Genomic DNA, 12399 nt, shown 5'->3' on the forward strand with positions numbered 1-12399 from the left:
AACAAAAGTACCAGAAATGCCCCTGGACCATTCAAGCTGCCTTTGGTGGTTTTCCCTTTCTCCAGCTCTCACATGTCTGCAGAACCAAACACAATATTTAATTCTACCATGTGGTGTATTAGATGAAAATAATATTAGTAAATTAGGATTCTTCAAATTCATAAGATACTAGTAAGACCAAATGTCCATGCACAGCAATCATGCCATTTCACACTGCTTGTACTGGTAAATATATTAAATAACAGATAGATAGGTAGACAGATAGACAGACAGATAGATAGATAGATGTTTGTGTGTAGATAGATACAGATATCAATACAGAGATTTAATTGCAAAAAAAGTATATAAAACCTACACATATCTGACATGAAGTGTAAGATTAGTTTAAGACTACAGGCAGACAATGATACACTGCAACTTCTGTTCTGACTTACCATCTTCATCAGTCAGTATATGCAGAGGTGAACTACGAAGGCCCTCTCCCATTGTGGTACTAGCAGACACTTCTACAACATATTCTGTATATTTCTTTAAATCTAAATAAAGAAGAAGAATTCAATAAACCAACCATTCAGTGGGTCAAATTAGGTTTTTTAATGGACCTAGTTTTGAAGTGCTGAATAGGCCCATCACTTACACTGATCTGTGTCTTTAGAGACTGAAATAAGCATTAGGAAAACTTGAACACAAAGTATTCTGCATGAACAACAGAAGGTGCAAAGCCCTAATTACCAGTTTATACTTCATATTCCTAGAATGCTTTACAGTTTGTCTTTGGCTGTACTCTGAAAATTTACTGGTTAAGGTACTGAGCTCCCAGCATTAACTGTTGTGTCATGCCTCAGTAATAATGACAGAACATAGAAAAAGATGCAAAGGTGAGTGGAAAGGGAAGTATTTATTTTTATCCAGAATAAGATCAGAAAGATATGCAGGTGACTTGAGTGTTTACTTTGTTATGATGATAGATATGCAAAGAAATCTATTGAAGTTCCTTGTACTTTAAACATCTAAAATACAATGAGATATATGTTAGACTCTATACCATTCATGGCCCATTCCACCACATTACGGCAGGACACAATAGGCTATTTCTCAGGACAGGTAGCATATAACTTTATATAAGGACAAGAAGGATCTTGTCCAACCAATGAACTAATTGATCTGCATCAGTCTGTTGATCCCTTCTCAGAACAATTTGCAGTTGCCATATGTTCCAGATCATTATATACTGGCCTGTAATACGTAGCGTCAGAAGAGTAGTGTGTATGACTCTTTGCTCGGTTCCATTAGTCCTCTTGAGATATATTGTGTAGGTCTGTATGATTCCATTGGGAATAGATGGTGGAAAAAACGATAATTCAATTTCCATGGATGAGATGTTCCTATAGGTTATGTTTTCTGGTGCAGAATCAGGAACTAGAAGACAAAATTTAGACTCATAGAAGATTTCAGTCTGTTTCATTGATTTGTTACGCATTTTCTTAAACTGGTTTAAATGAAACACATTACAAACATTTGGATTTTTATTCTATTTTTTGTACAAAATAGATTTTAAAAGAGGCTGAATTGGAAGATCGAAAACACATGACAGACGCACACTGTAACAACAAGGTATGGGTCATTTAAAAAAAAAAATTTAAAAAAAAAAATGTTGCAAATCATCTTAACATGCCAGATAAAAAAAAATCTGGAGCATGACACTAAACTTTCCTTCTAACACCCCATAACTATCACCGCAGTCCTCCAAGTTTGGAACAAGCTATTGTTAGGAGATTTTCCATGTTGTGCTGCCATAATATACACTTTGTATCAGCAACCTGCATTTTCTTCCTTTTCCCTAGGTGATCTATACAAACTGTATGAATACTTGTACGGAAAAACAAAGAGAGCCTAACACATTGCTGTAAGCGCCCTGAAAGCATCCCCCCTCCTGGAGGTTTCGCTGCTGGGGCTCAGGGCCAGCTTAGCAATAGCGTAGCCAAGGGCTGCCTCGTCCTCGCTGGTGACACACTCCCAGGCAACGCTGCAGTGAGGCTGCAGCCAGGGCTGACCGCTGGCCTCTGGGAGCTGCTTTCAGCTGGGGCTCTCGTGCTTTGGCCCCGTCTGAGCTACAGCTCCTGCTGCATTGCTGCTATGGCTGTGCTTGGCCATGGACCCACTGATCTAGTCCCTGACTTGCAGACTGACATCGCAGTCTGATCTCAGCTTGGCCCCATCACTACAGACCTGCCCAGCTGTCACTGCGCTGTGTCTGACTTGGTTAGTGTCACTGAACCTGCTAACTCACTTTCCTGGCTTGACCTCAGACCTGCCTTGTCAACGTGGAGTGTTTGGCAATCTGGACTCAGGGCTGCCCCAGGCTGCCACCCCCAGATCTGCCCTGCTCCCTTCACTGGGGGGGGGGTGGGACAAGTCCTGGCTAGTGAGGCCCCTGCCCTCCTGGCCCAGGGACCCCCTCAGCTCTCGGCTCCCTGTCCCTTATGGCGCAGCTGGCCCTTGCTGTGCCATGACAATTGGTTTTTGTGTGCATGTGTCTGTCTGTCCCCAAACAAATAAACAAGTATGTTTTCCATTATCCAAAATTGGACTGATAGTATAATATATCTTATTCCAGAAAATCATAGTCATACAATGACAGCACAATTTGCACATAAGGTCAAGTAAGGCATGGACACGTTTTTAGGATGCCCTAAACATTCTTATAAATGTACTGACATTTGATGAAACTCTGCATTCAAGACGCTAAATAACTCCTGCTTAAGCAATATCCAGAAAGGGGATAAATGCCATGAGAGGAAGCAAAATCAGCCCACAATTCTGCCTAATTTCATGGTAGAATGGTAACAGAGAACTCCCAAGAGCTCTTCAAACACACCAGCCCATTAATAGGTTGTGTTTCACTCAAAATGCTCTACTCTCCAGATCCTCCCTGAGTTTCATTCTTCTAATCTCAAAGATGTTTTTGCAGCTTCTCATCTCTATCACAGGCAGCTGGAATTCAAATTTTTGTTCTGAGCATCAGCGGAGTTAGGCAATAAGAAAGAACCAACTGCCTTAAAATACAACTTAGACAAAAGACGGATGTCTAAGTTAAAGAGAGCAATAAAAAAAGGTTATGTCTAAGGACATACCTATGGCATCTGACCAAAAAAAAAAAAATCCTCAAAAGTGGCACAATGTCTTGGCAGAGCTAGCTTGGTGCTTCTACTATGACTACTGTTTCATGCAATCTAAAAAGTAGGTGTTTGTGTCCCCGTTCCTTAAGAGCTTGACTTGTTAGGCAGGCCTAGACCACAACTACTTCACGCAGGAAAAATCAAAGTTCATTTCAGAAACAAGTAGGAGAAGGAGCTCATAGTGATTCTACTGTGTCTTAACAATCAAGAAGCCAGAGCATCTCCCTGTCCCTTCTGAGAAACATCAGTATGTGCATGTCTTTCCTTACTGAGAAAAATGTGATAAACAGAGCATGCTTAGTTCCAGGGCTAGCTCTAGGTATAGATAAAGTAGGCAGTTGTCTGAGGTAGCAAATTGGTGAAGATGGCAAAAGGCCTCCAAAAAAGGATGATTATCATACCAGTGCTACCTGGATATGGCTGAGTCCTAAAGGAAACTAACCTTCTTGTCTGTCTCCCCAGCCACCTTTCATTCCTGAGTCTACAGCTTAACCCATCTATTCCTCCATGTAAACCATTATCCTCATTTTTTTCTCCAATACCTCTCCTGTTTAGCTTCACTGAAAACTTAACGACCCTCTGTCGATATTCCTTTCCCTACCCTGTCCTACCTTACAGCTACTTATTTATTTCAAGTCTCTCCCTATGCCTTGTTACACTTCTTTAATGCTCATCCTTCCCAATTCTCACTTCTAAATTTACTTGCCTTTCTTGGAAAAACTTCATCTACTCTAATCCTGTGCTATTTTGTTTTATCTGTACCTTCTCCAAAATATTTCTAGTAACATAAACAACTTTGCCTGCTACAAAATAGCACTATCTGTGAATTTAAATTTTTTTTAACCATTAGGATTGAATTCTAATAAAATTTCAGTTCATAACTTGAATTCCAAATTGCACTCACGTTTTGAAACCCCTCCTTTCCTACAAAAAATTATTTTCCTGCAAGATGGAAGGAATCTTCAAGGACAAATAGTAAAATATATGAAGTCCATCAGGCATAAAACTTCCCACTATTTTCTTCTTAATCTTCCTTACTATTTCCTTACTTCTGCTTTGTATATAAAAGAGAAAACAGGGTTCAAACTTACTGCTTTGCAAAGCAAACACATACTTTTAAAATTAATTAAACTGATCTCCTGGGCATCAAAGGTCAACATAAAGCAGTTGATTCTGGAAAATCCACATTTTTTAAAAAACTATATACTCACCAGTTTCAGAAGTTCTCACCAGAAGTGGGAAAGATGACTGATTCCCATGGCCAAGTCTGGTGAATGCCCTTACAGAGATGTTGTAGAGAGTATATGGCTTCATTTCACTTAGTGATATACTTGTAGATGAGGCATTTTTAATAAATAAATCATTGGAATCACTGTACAGAACTTCATAGTGAGTTACGAGACCATTAGGCTGCTCAGGTGGTAACCATTGCAGATTTATTTCTGTTGCAGTTACATTTATTAACTCTACTTTTTGGGGTGGGGAGTCTGGTTCTGCAATACAGAAATCAAAGAGAAAAAAAACCCTCTGAGACTTTCAATTAATTGAATATAGGACTGATCTCATAAACCTATTTGATCTTAACATTTAGATCAGCTAACTGTACCAAAAGGGCTACACTCACTCACTCTCCTTCTCAAAGCCTTTCTACTTTTTACCTCAGTTAATTTTGGTATGTCTTCTTTTTCACTGATAAAACCAGGCATCTTTTTGCATCCCAGACACTTTAGCTGTTCTGGAATTTCTGTTCTCATCCACCTATAAATCTATCCAAAACTGCATTTATTAAAAAAAAAAAAAAAAAAAAATCTCTTCTGTCTACTGCTCTCATGCAGACTGATCCTTCAGCTCCTCTCACTGTCTTCCTCAAATTCAGGTTCTTTAAATTTAGCTGAAAGCCATCTTACTGCTTTCTTCTTAAATAACCACCCATCTTATTTCACTCAACCAACCATTGAACCAAGAAAGGGACTGTATGCACTGTAACTACATTCCCTTTAGTTTACTGATACAGCTGCCAATTGATGACCATGAAGATCCCAGTGTAAATCTCCCATGCATGGGTGTGAAGGTCATGCACAAAACAAGTCCAGCTCTGGGGTAGCATGTTGGCAAAAATCTACTGGCAACATATGAGTTCATGTGACTCCAGTGAGCTAATAACACATGGAAGTGTTGAAGGAGTGAGTGGGCTGCACTTATGAATAAAATCAGCTCTGAATGTCATCCTTGATTCCTCTGAAGGCTTCATCACCCCTGAAATAACTTGCCTATAAAATTTTTAAAAAATATACTAAGAACCCACGATTATGCGATTCAGTTTGTGTACAAATACCTATATCCAGATATTTCAGAATTTATCATGATTTTTTTTGTCCTAAAGGTCTCACAAACCACTTTCATTCCTGATTTCTGAGCCCATGAATGAGAAGTGTTAACTGTAACAGATCACTACTCTCTGGATGACAAGACTGCCCACATGGATATTTCCCATGTGAAGAAGCTTAATTTTCAACTGAAATGCATTTTGCAATTTATCTGGCATGATAGAATATTTAAATGCAACAGCCTAGTATCTTCCATCCTAACATAAGTTATCTAAGACAGATGTAGTGAATCTTTTGTTTGGAGGTATCTCTCTTCTGAAAAGAGTCAAACAAGTTGTCACTCCTAGGTTGGCTGAAGTTAGAAGACATGAATGTCAACCTGAATTACCTCAGGAAAACTAAAGAACAAGAAGATGACAAGAGGAATTACGCATAGCCTTATAAAAAGGCAGGAATTACTGGTAGTTTTCTCAATAGTTTCCTCAAGGCTTGCACGCATCTCTTGCCAATGGATGAGTGGTTGGCCTGAAACTCCACTCTGAACAAATTTCTGTAATGCTCAAAGGCAAGGAATTCTAAACTTTCAGAGAAAAACATACTTAGATAGGTAATTTTCTGTTCTTGTGATATGCCTTTCCTCTGCAAAAAACTAACAGCATAGAAGCATGCAATCTTTAAAAAAATTTATGAGCACTTTAAGTTTCGCTGTTTAATTTGATATTTTAGTTGGTTATTCAAATCATCTAAGCTTCATCAATCCCCATGATTTTTAACCCTGTAATCCTTTGCTCTCTTTTATTCTCACTTAATTATTTTTCCTGTATTGTAGCATATTTGGCAATGAGAGAGATAAATGACAACTGGACAATTACTTGCTTTATTACTTTGGTAAAAAATAGAAATAACTTTGCTGAAACCAGTGAAAATATAAACCTGATACAAATGAGAAAAGATTAAGGTTTAATACTCATGACGCTGCTCTGTAAATCAAATTCCCATGTTCTCTTTGCAGAGGCCAATGGCAACTCCAGCTACTGCCCCTATGCCTTCATGGGCGTAGACTGCCTTGCAAGCAAGCAAGGAAGATCCAGAAATCTTCATAAAGTAGCATTATACCCTACATTTAAACTATTGATCAGTCTGAAAATTAATAAAGCCCCAAACCTGTACAAAAACAACTGCATATAATATCATTTAGTGTAAAAAGCCCTCACTTTATCAGCAGCTCTGCTTATAGATAGCAATATGGCCTCTGAATTGTTGAAAGCTGCCACTTCTAGATGCTTCAAAACCAACCTAATTTCCATGTGATACCATAAAAAAAAAAAAAGATAAGCTGGAGTCCCAAAGATAACTGATTATGCTTTAGATGAGGTGTAAGGACACATTGTTCTCAGTGAAGGAATCTCAGTTCTGCAGCTTTCTTCCCATTTGTCTATCAGAGTTGAAATTAGTTGATTGCTAGTCATGCTGCAGCTTTCATTGTTATTTCTAGCACTTACCTAAAAATGGGCTGAATGAAGTCACTGACTGATAGAAGACTAATAATTTCAACACACATTGATTTTATTTGTACACTTTCTTCCCCTCCTTACGTATGTGCCCAGTGTTCCGAAGAAGCGCAAACTTCAATACAGAAATCAAATCATCATTGCAAACAATGTATTTACCGTCTTCAAGGGTTCTCACGAAAACATCATTCTCTTCAGACAAAGCACTTTCTCCAATTGTGGTAGAGGCTGCGACTCTCATTTTATAATCTGTGTACTTTTTTAAACCTAAAAAGATTAAGTAAAAAAATCTTGACTGTTGACTTCATAAACATTTTTTTTTCCTCATAGCTACTTACAAAACTATAAAAATGGTTACTGTTCTAAGAGGTTTTGATACATATTTGTCACCTAAAAGACAGAATATGTATAATACCATTTATCTGGGGAGAGCCAAATAAGCACTCAGTCAAATCAACAGATTACAGACTGATTATTTGAAATAAGTCAACCAGCTTCAACCCTGTAAACAGCTTTAAGAATTTATTTGTCAAAACAAAGGATGTTTATGTGTACATCCAAATACGTGGTTTTATTCTATATGCACTACTCTGATTAGTATAAATAAATGCCTGAAACCCCATGAGGAATGCATTTTCTTCAATTACTATCAAAATTACCACCTTAAAAGAAGAAAATTCTTGTTAATGTTAGACAAATACTGTGAAAAAAATTCAAGTCTGAAAAAGAACTGACAATTTAGGAATATTTTCCTATGTGGAAAGAAGCAGCTGAGGAAAAAATTCCAAGCAGAAAACCATTTCACAAATTACTACTTGGCACATTTCACAAATTACTGCTCATCTTACCTAGTTCTCCCATCTCACATTCCCTACATACCCCTCCACAGTAGACAAATCTGTCAGTAGTGTCCCAACCTTACTCTTAACATGCAGTTGTGTTGTGTGTATGTGGATGTGTGTGGATGGGGGAGATTTGGTCCACCTACCTTGCAAATGGCTACATTACATGAAGTTGGAAATAATTTTGTATAATGTACTTGCAATTATTATTTTTTTTTAATCAAATGACACTGTACCTGTCATAAGTAAGCTGTTGTTTGAAGTTGTTGTGTGGAATGCTCTTTTTGTATCCAGTTCCATCGCATAAACAGTATAATGAATGATTTTCCCATTGGGATTTGCTGGAGGATCCCAATACAGCAAAACAGAGGAGGAGCTAATATTCTTGTAAGATATATTTTGTACTGAGCTTGGAACTTAAACAAAAACAGAAAAATATAACAGTAAGTAAATAAATGATTAAAAAAAAATTAAAATGTTCAGTGAAAGAAGCCATGTACATTAACTTTGACAATATCAGTGTTACAACATTTTACCTTGTTCACGTGTCCTGACCATAAGAACTGATGGTGGTCCTTCTCCAACAGCAGTGAAAGCAGACACACTGATTGTGTAGTCTGTGAAAGGTGTGAGGCCCTTTATAACATATGACAGTTCTTCAGCCAAAATGTTAATGGTATAGTGATTATCTGTGATTAAATGGAGAGAAACAGTTACTTACTCATAAACTCATTTTTTTTCTTTTGCATTCTAAACTCACTTTGACACAGCAACCTGGAACTATTTTATTGCGAAAGAATTAACTTTCACGGCAATTACAAAAATACAAAGAAAAGTTTACACTCCACCTCTTAATCAAGGAGAGGCTATTATACGTCCACTTTCATGTGTACAATAGATAGATTGGCCTAGGTGAAAGAATGAACGGGCAAGAACTAAAACCATAAGGTTTATACTGACAATTATCTCCAAAAAAATTTGAGAGAAATTCCCTAGGAACTAGGAAAAGGCATATTTGTATATGGCTTAGTCTCTCCAGTGACTTCAGAACCATGACCCCCAGGTTGACGGAGCTTTTACTTTTGTTTTTAATTTCTTTTAATCGAGAAAGACTGATTCCCTCTTCCTTGCCCTCCCAATGGTGCTATAATAACTATACTTGAAATGGCTCCCCTCACGGATCCCTTCACACTGGTATTTTTAGCAGAAGAGTTGTGGTCAGCAGAATGAAGAAGTCATACATGCCCACAAAGAGTTGGTGCATCTGCAATAAAGTTCAAAGTCAGCCGCAATCCCACTGTGCTAGTCAAAATCATCTGTTATAAAGCAGCCATTATTGCCACTGCAACATGAAAAAGTGTGGATGCTTCACATATCTGAGTATCAGGCTCAGAGTTTTGCAAGACCAGCATTAAAATTAAGGCATCTAAAAATCAGCAGACCCTGTTGAAAATTTGGCTGTCAACAGCTTTAACTACTATAATAACTACTATAAAATAATACTTGTATGCTAGATTACAACAGACGCTATCAGAAATCAATTTTTCAGCAACAGAGACATCTTTTAGCAACTCAATACCTCAAGCTGAATGAAGCCGTAAAAACAAGATTCACATTTAAAGCACTGTACGTTTTCTCTGTATGACAAAGAGGATTCTTCAGGATTAATACAGTACAGAAAAGATCTACTGTAGTTTAAACTAATGGATTAAATTCTGGTTTTAGATACTGGTGTACATGGAGGAATTTGGTGACTTTAATAAAAAAATGAAAAAATAAAAACTTGACTTTCTCCCCACTGTTCAAAACTCACTATAAAAATTTAGAGTGGTATTTTAAGTCCCTGCCTGTCAACTGAGGCCTGCTTAATGATTTGTAAATATCCATACTTGGTAAAGAAACACTAGTCCATTGATAATACAGAACAAGTGTACACACTAATGACATCACCATGTCATGGGGTCATCTCCACCTGTTTGTCACCCATATAGCAAAGTTGTAACTTTTTGACCTATTTACCTTCACTGACATTTGAAAACCTATTAGTCAAAAGGCTTAGAGAAATCAAGGTCTCTGAAGGGCTTGGAGATATGTTAATCCCTGACAATCACACCTGCTTTGGCAACTGTAATAACTGATTGTCTATGCAGCTTGGCTGATGGCTTTCGGGTGCTCCTTTCACTAGGAGGAAGGTCAGCTGGGTGACAAGGGGCTAGTTCCTGCCTGTGTGGCATTCCCATTTGCTTCAGAAGGTTATTTGGTAGTAAAAAAATCTGACTCCAGCAAATGACCCATTCATAATTTGCTTGAACCATGTGCTAAAGATCATATCTGGGACAGTGATGGGGGTCCTTCAGAACAAAGAAGCAGGTAGAAAAATATCCTAAAATATCTTACCCAAAGCAGAAAGTAATTCTGCAGCGCCATTTATGGCAGGCAAATTATCACCAGATACACTTGTAAATATTACTGGGGAAGCCGTCTGAATGCTGGAAAACATTTCAGCTGAACCTTCATATAATTCATTAGCTGTTTCCATTGAATTCCAAGTGGGAGAAGGTTTGATGTTTTCATTTATCATGTATGGTTCCAAAGAATCAATCAAATACTAAAAATTAGACATATAAAAATAAATCACAAACCTTGTCATCACTAAATTATTTAATTAAATTTATATGTAATATAGAAATAGTGTTTGTATATTTGTGCATATACACACACACACACAATAAATGTTGGCATACAAACATTATCCTTCATTACAACAATAATTAACTTTGCAAAATACAGTATTTCTCATGATAAGGCTCAGCTGCCAGTAGCCTACAACTTTTTATTCATTTTTATCGTTTAAACAAACACCCCATTCTTTTTTTAAATTTCTTAAAATATGGTTTTTATAGTAAAGTGGCAATTTTAGAGCAAGACCTTTAACTTTAATGATATATCCTTGGAATTATATTGAATAGACACAGGTTTGAGCTTGGGAGATTCCATTTGTACTAAGCATGTTCTGAAACAGGGTTGCAGGCACCGAAAACAAGAGAGCTTCAGATGCCCCTACTAGGCCCTGATGAAAAGGAATAACAGGTTGATTAGATCACTGAGAGGGAATAAGGGGAGAGGGAGAAAAACAGAAGCTAATGAAATAAAGGGGAGAGGGAAAATAAGGGACTATATATGTGAAAAGGGACAGTGAACAGGAGGTAAGTGATATAGAGGTCCATAGGACAGAAGGGGCAAAAGTCAAATGTTGGAAAGGGATGGCAGTAGATATAAAGGGAGCAAGAACTATAAAGAGAGGAAAAACAAAAGCAGAAGAGAAAAGAGAGAGAGGCTAGAGCATAGGTACAAAATGGTGTGTAAGCACTAGATCATTATGCCCCTTCAGAATCTGGGACCGAATCCAGGACTCCAGTGTCTCTAAATTGTTCTGCTGTCATCTGTGAACACTCCCCACTCACACATATGGCCCACTTCACTGCCAGAAAGAGATGCTTTTACAGTGATGTAACTAATACACATTAGCTCTCTCCCTACAGACTCTGGGCGGAGAGAGGGCAAAGAAGCTTTTTTACTGCTTTAACTAGGGGGGGGATTAATCACAGGCAGAGACAGAGCATCACTCTCACCTAAGTACCAACAGGTAAAAGCTATATATGCCTCATCTTCACCAACGTTTTATAGCAAAATAGTAACCCACGTGGAAATACTTTTTGCTTCTGAGGCTTTTCCACATATAAGACAACAGCTTTTTATTGCTACTAGTTATTGGGTACCGTTAGCACTGTGGATCTGACAGTTCAAATCCTGTCGATGCTCTAAGCTTGGGTCAATGGGGTTCTAAATAAATTAATGTTTATTACGATTTGTTTTGTTTTTTAATTAGAAAATTACATTCAATAAACTATAATAAAGCAGCAATGATGCTACACTAAGAACTCAAAAATTAGGAAATCCCATCATTAAAACATGTCTGCACAGACAATTTTCATTTTTTCTGTGTCTGTACTATGATACAATCTTTAATTACAGAGTTATATACTTTCATTTTCCAAGGATGCCTGCCTGGTTTAATGAATGGATGCTTATCCTCATTTTTTTTCCCCCTTACTCCTTATTTAATGTTTGGCTCCAGGGCTCTATTTAATGTCTACCATTCAACTTGAAAGCGAACTCCTTCATTGAGCTCTTCATCAAAAACTTAGATTCTGTGTCAGATCCAGAGAAAGACCTCATTGTCTAAAAAAAGGAATTATGCAAACTTTGGGCACCTACGTTCAAAATTCAGACCAAGAACCCCTACCTCAGAAAGCACTCAATCCCGAGCTGTATGTTTGCTAGGGGTCTACAGTTCTGAGCTGCATGCTCAGAGCTGCCCCATCTAAGCATGTAGAGCATGTCAGCACCCAAAATCCAGAAGCTAGACCGAGTGACAGCATAAGTCCCCTAAAAGATTTGATCCAGTAGATGTGTGCAGATATCCTTGGATACAGCCATAGCATGGAGTTCAGCATGTAGTATCAGACATGTAAATTCA

The 12399-nt window shown here is 37.7% G+C and overlaps 1 protein-coding gene across 1 annotated transcript in view; it reads right to left on the reverse strand.

The window, feature by feature from the left end:
• The window catches only part of PTPRQ (protein tyrosine phosphatase receptor type Q), a 111723-nt gene that overhangs the window by 82957 nt on the left and 16367 nt on the right, over positions 1–12399 (reverse strand). The window contains exons 10-16 of the mRNA XM_050902422.1: positions 10257–10467; positions 8396–8548; positions 8096–8275; positions 7177–7284; positions 4391–4672; positions 1237–1419; positions 435–536 (exon numbers count right to left, since the gene is read on the reverse strand). Of these exons, the coding sequence (XP_050758379.1) occupies positions 435–536; positions 1237–1419; positions 4391–4672; positions 7177–7284; positions 8096–8275; positions 8396–8548; positions 10257–10467 (1219 nt within the window). The remainder of the gene's footprint in view (positions 1–434; positions 537–1236; positions 1420–4390; positions 4673–7176; positions 7285–8095; positions 8276–8395; positions 8549–10256; positions 10468–12399) is intronic.

The sequence above is a fragment of the Gymnogyps californianus genome, chromosome 1, assembly GCF_018139145.2.
Source record: "Gymnogyps californianus isolate 813 chromosome 1, ASM1813914v2, whole genome shotgun sequence".
Classification (NCBI taxonomy): Eukaryota; Metazoa; Chordata; class Aves; order Accipitriformes; family Cathartidae; genus Gymnogyps; species Gymnogyps californianus.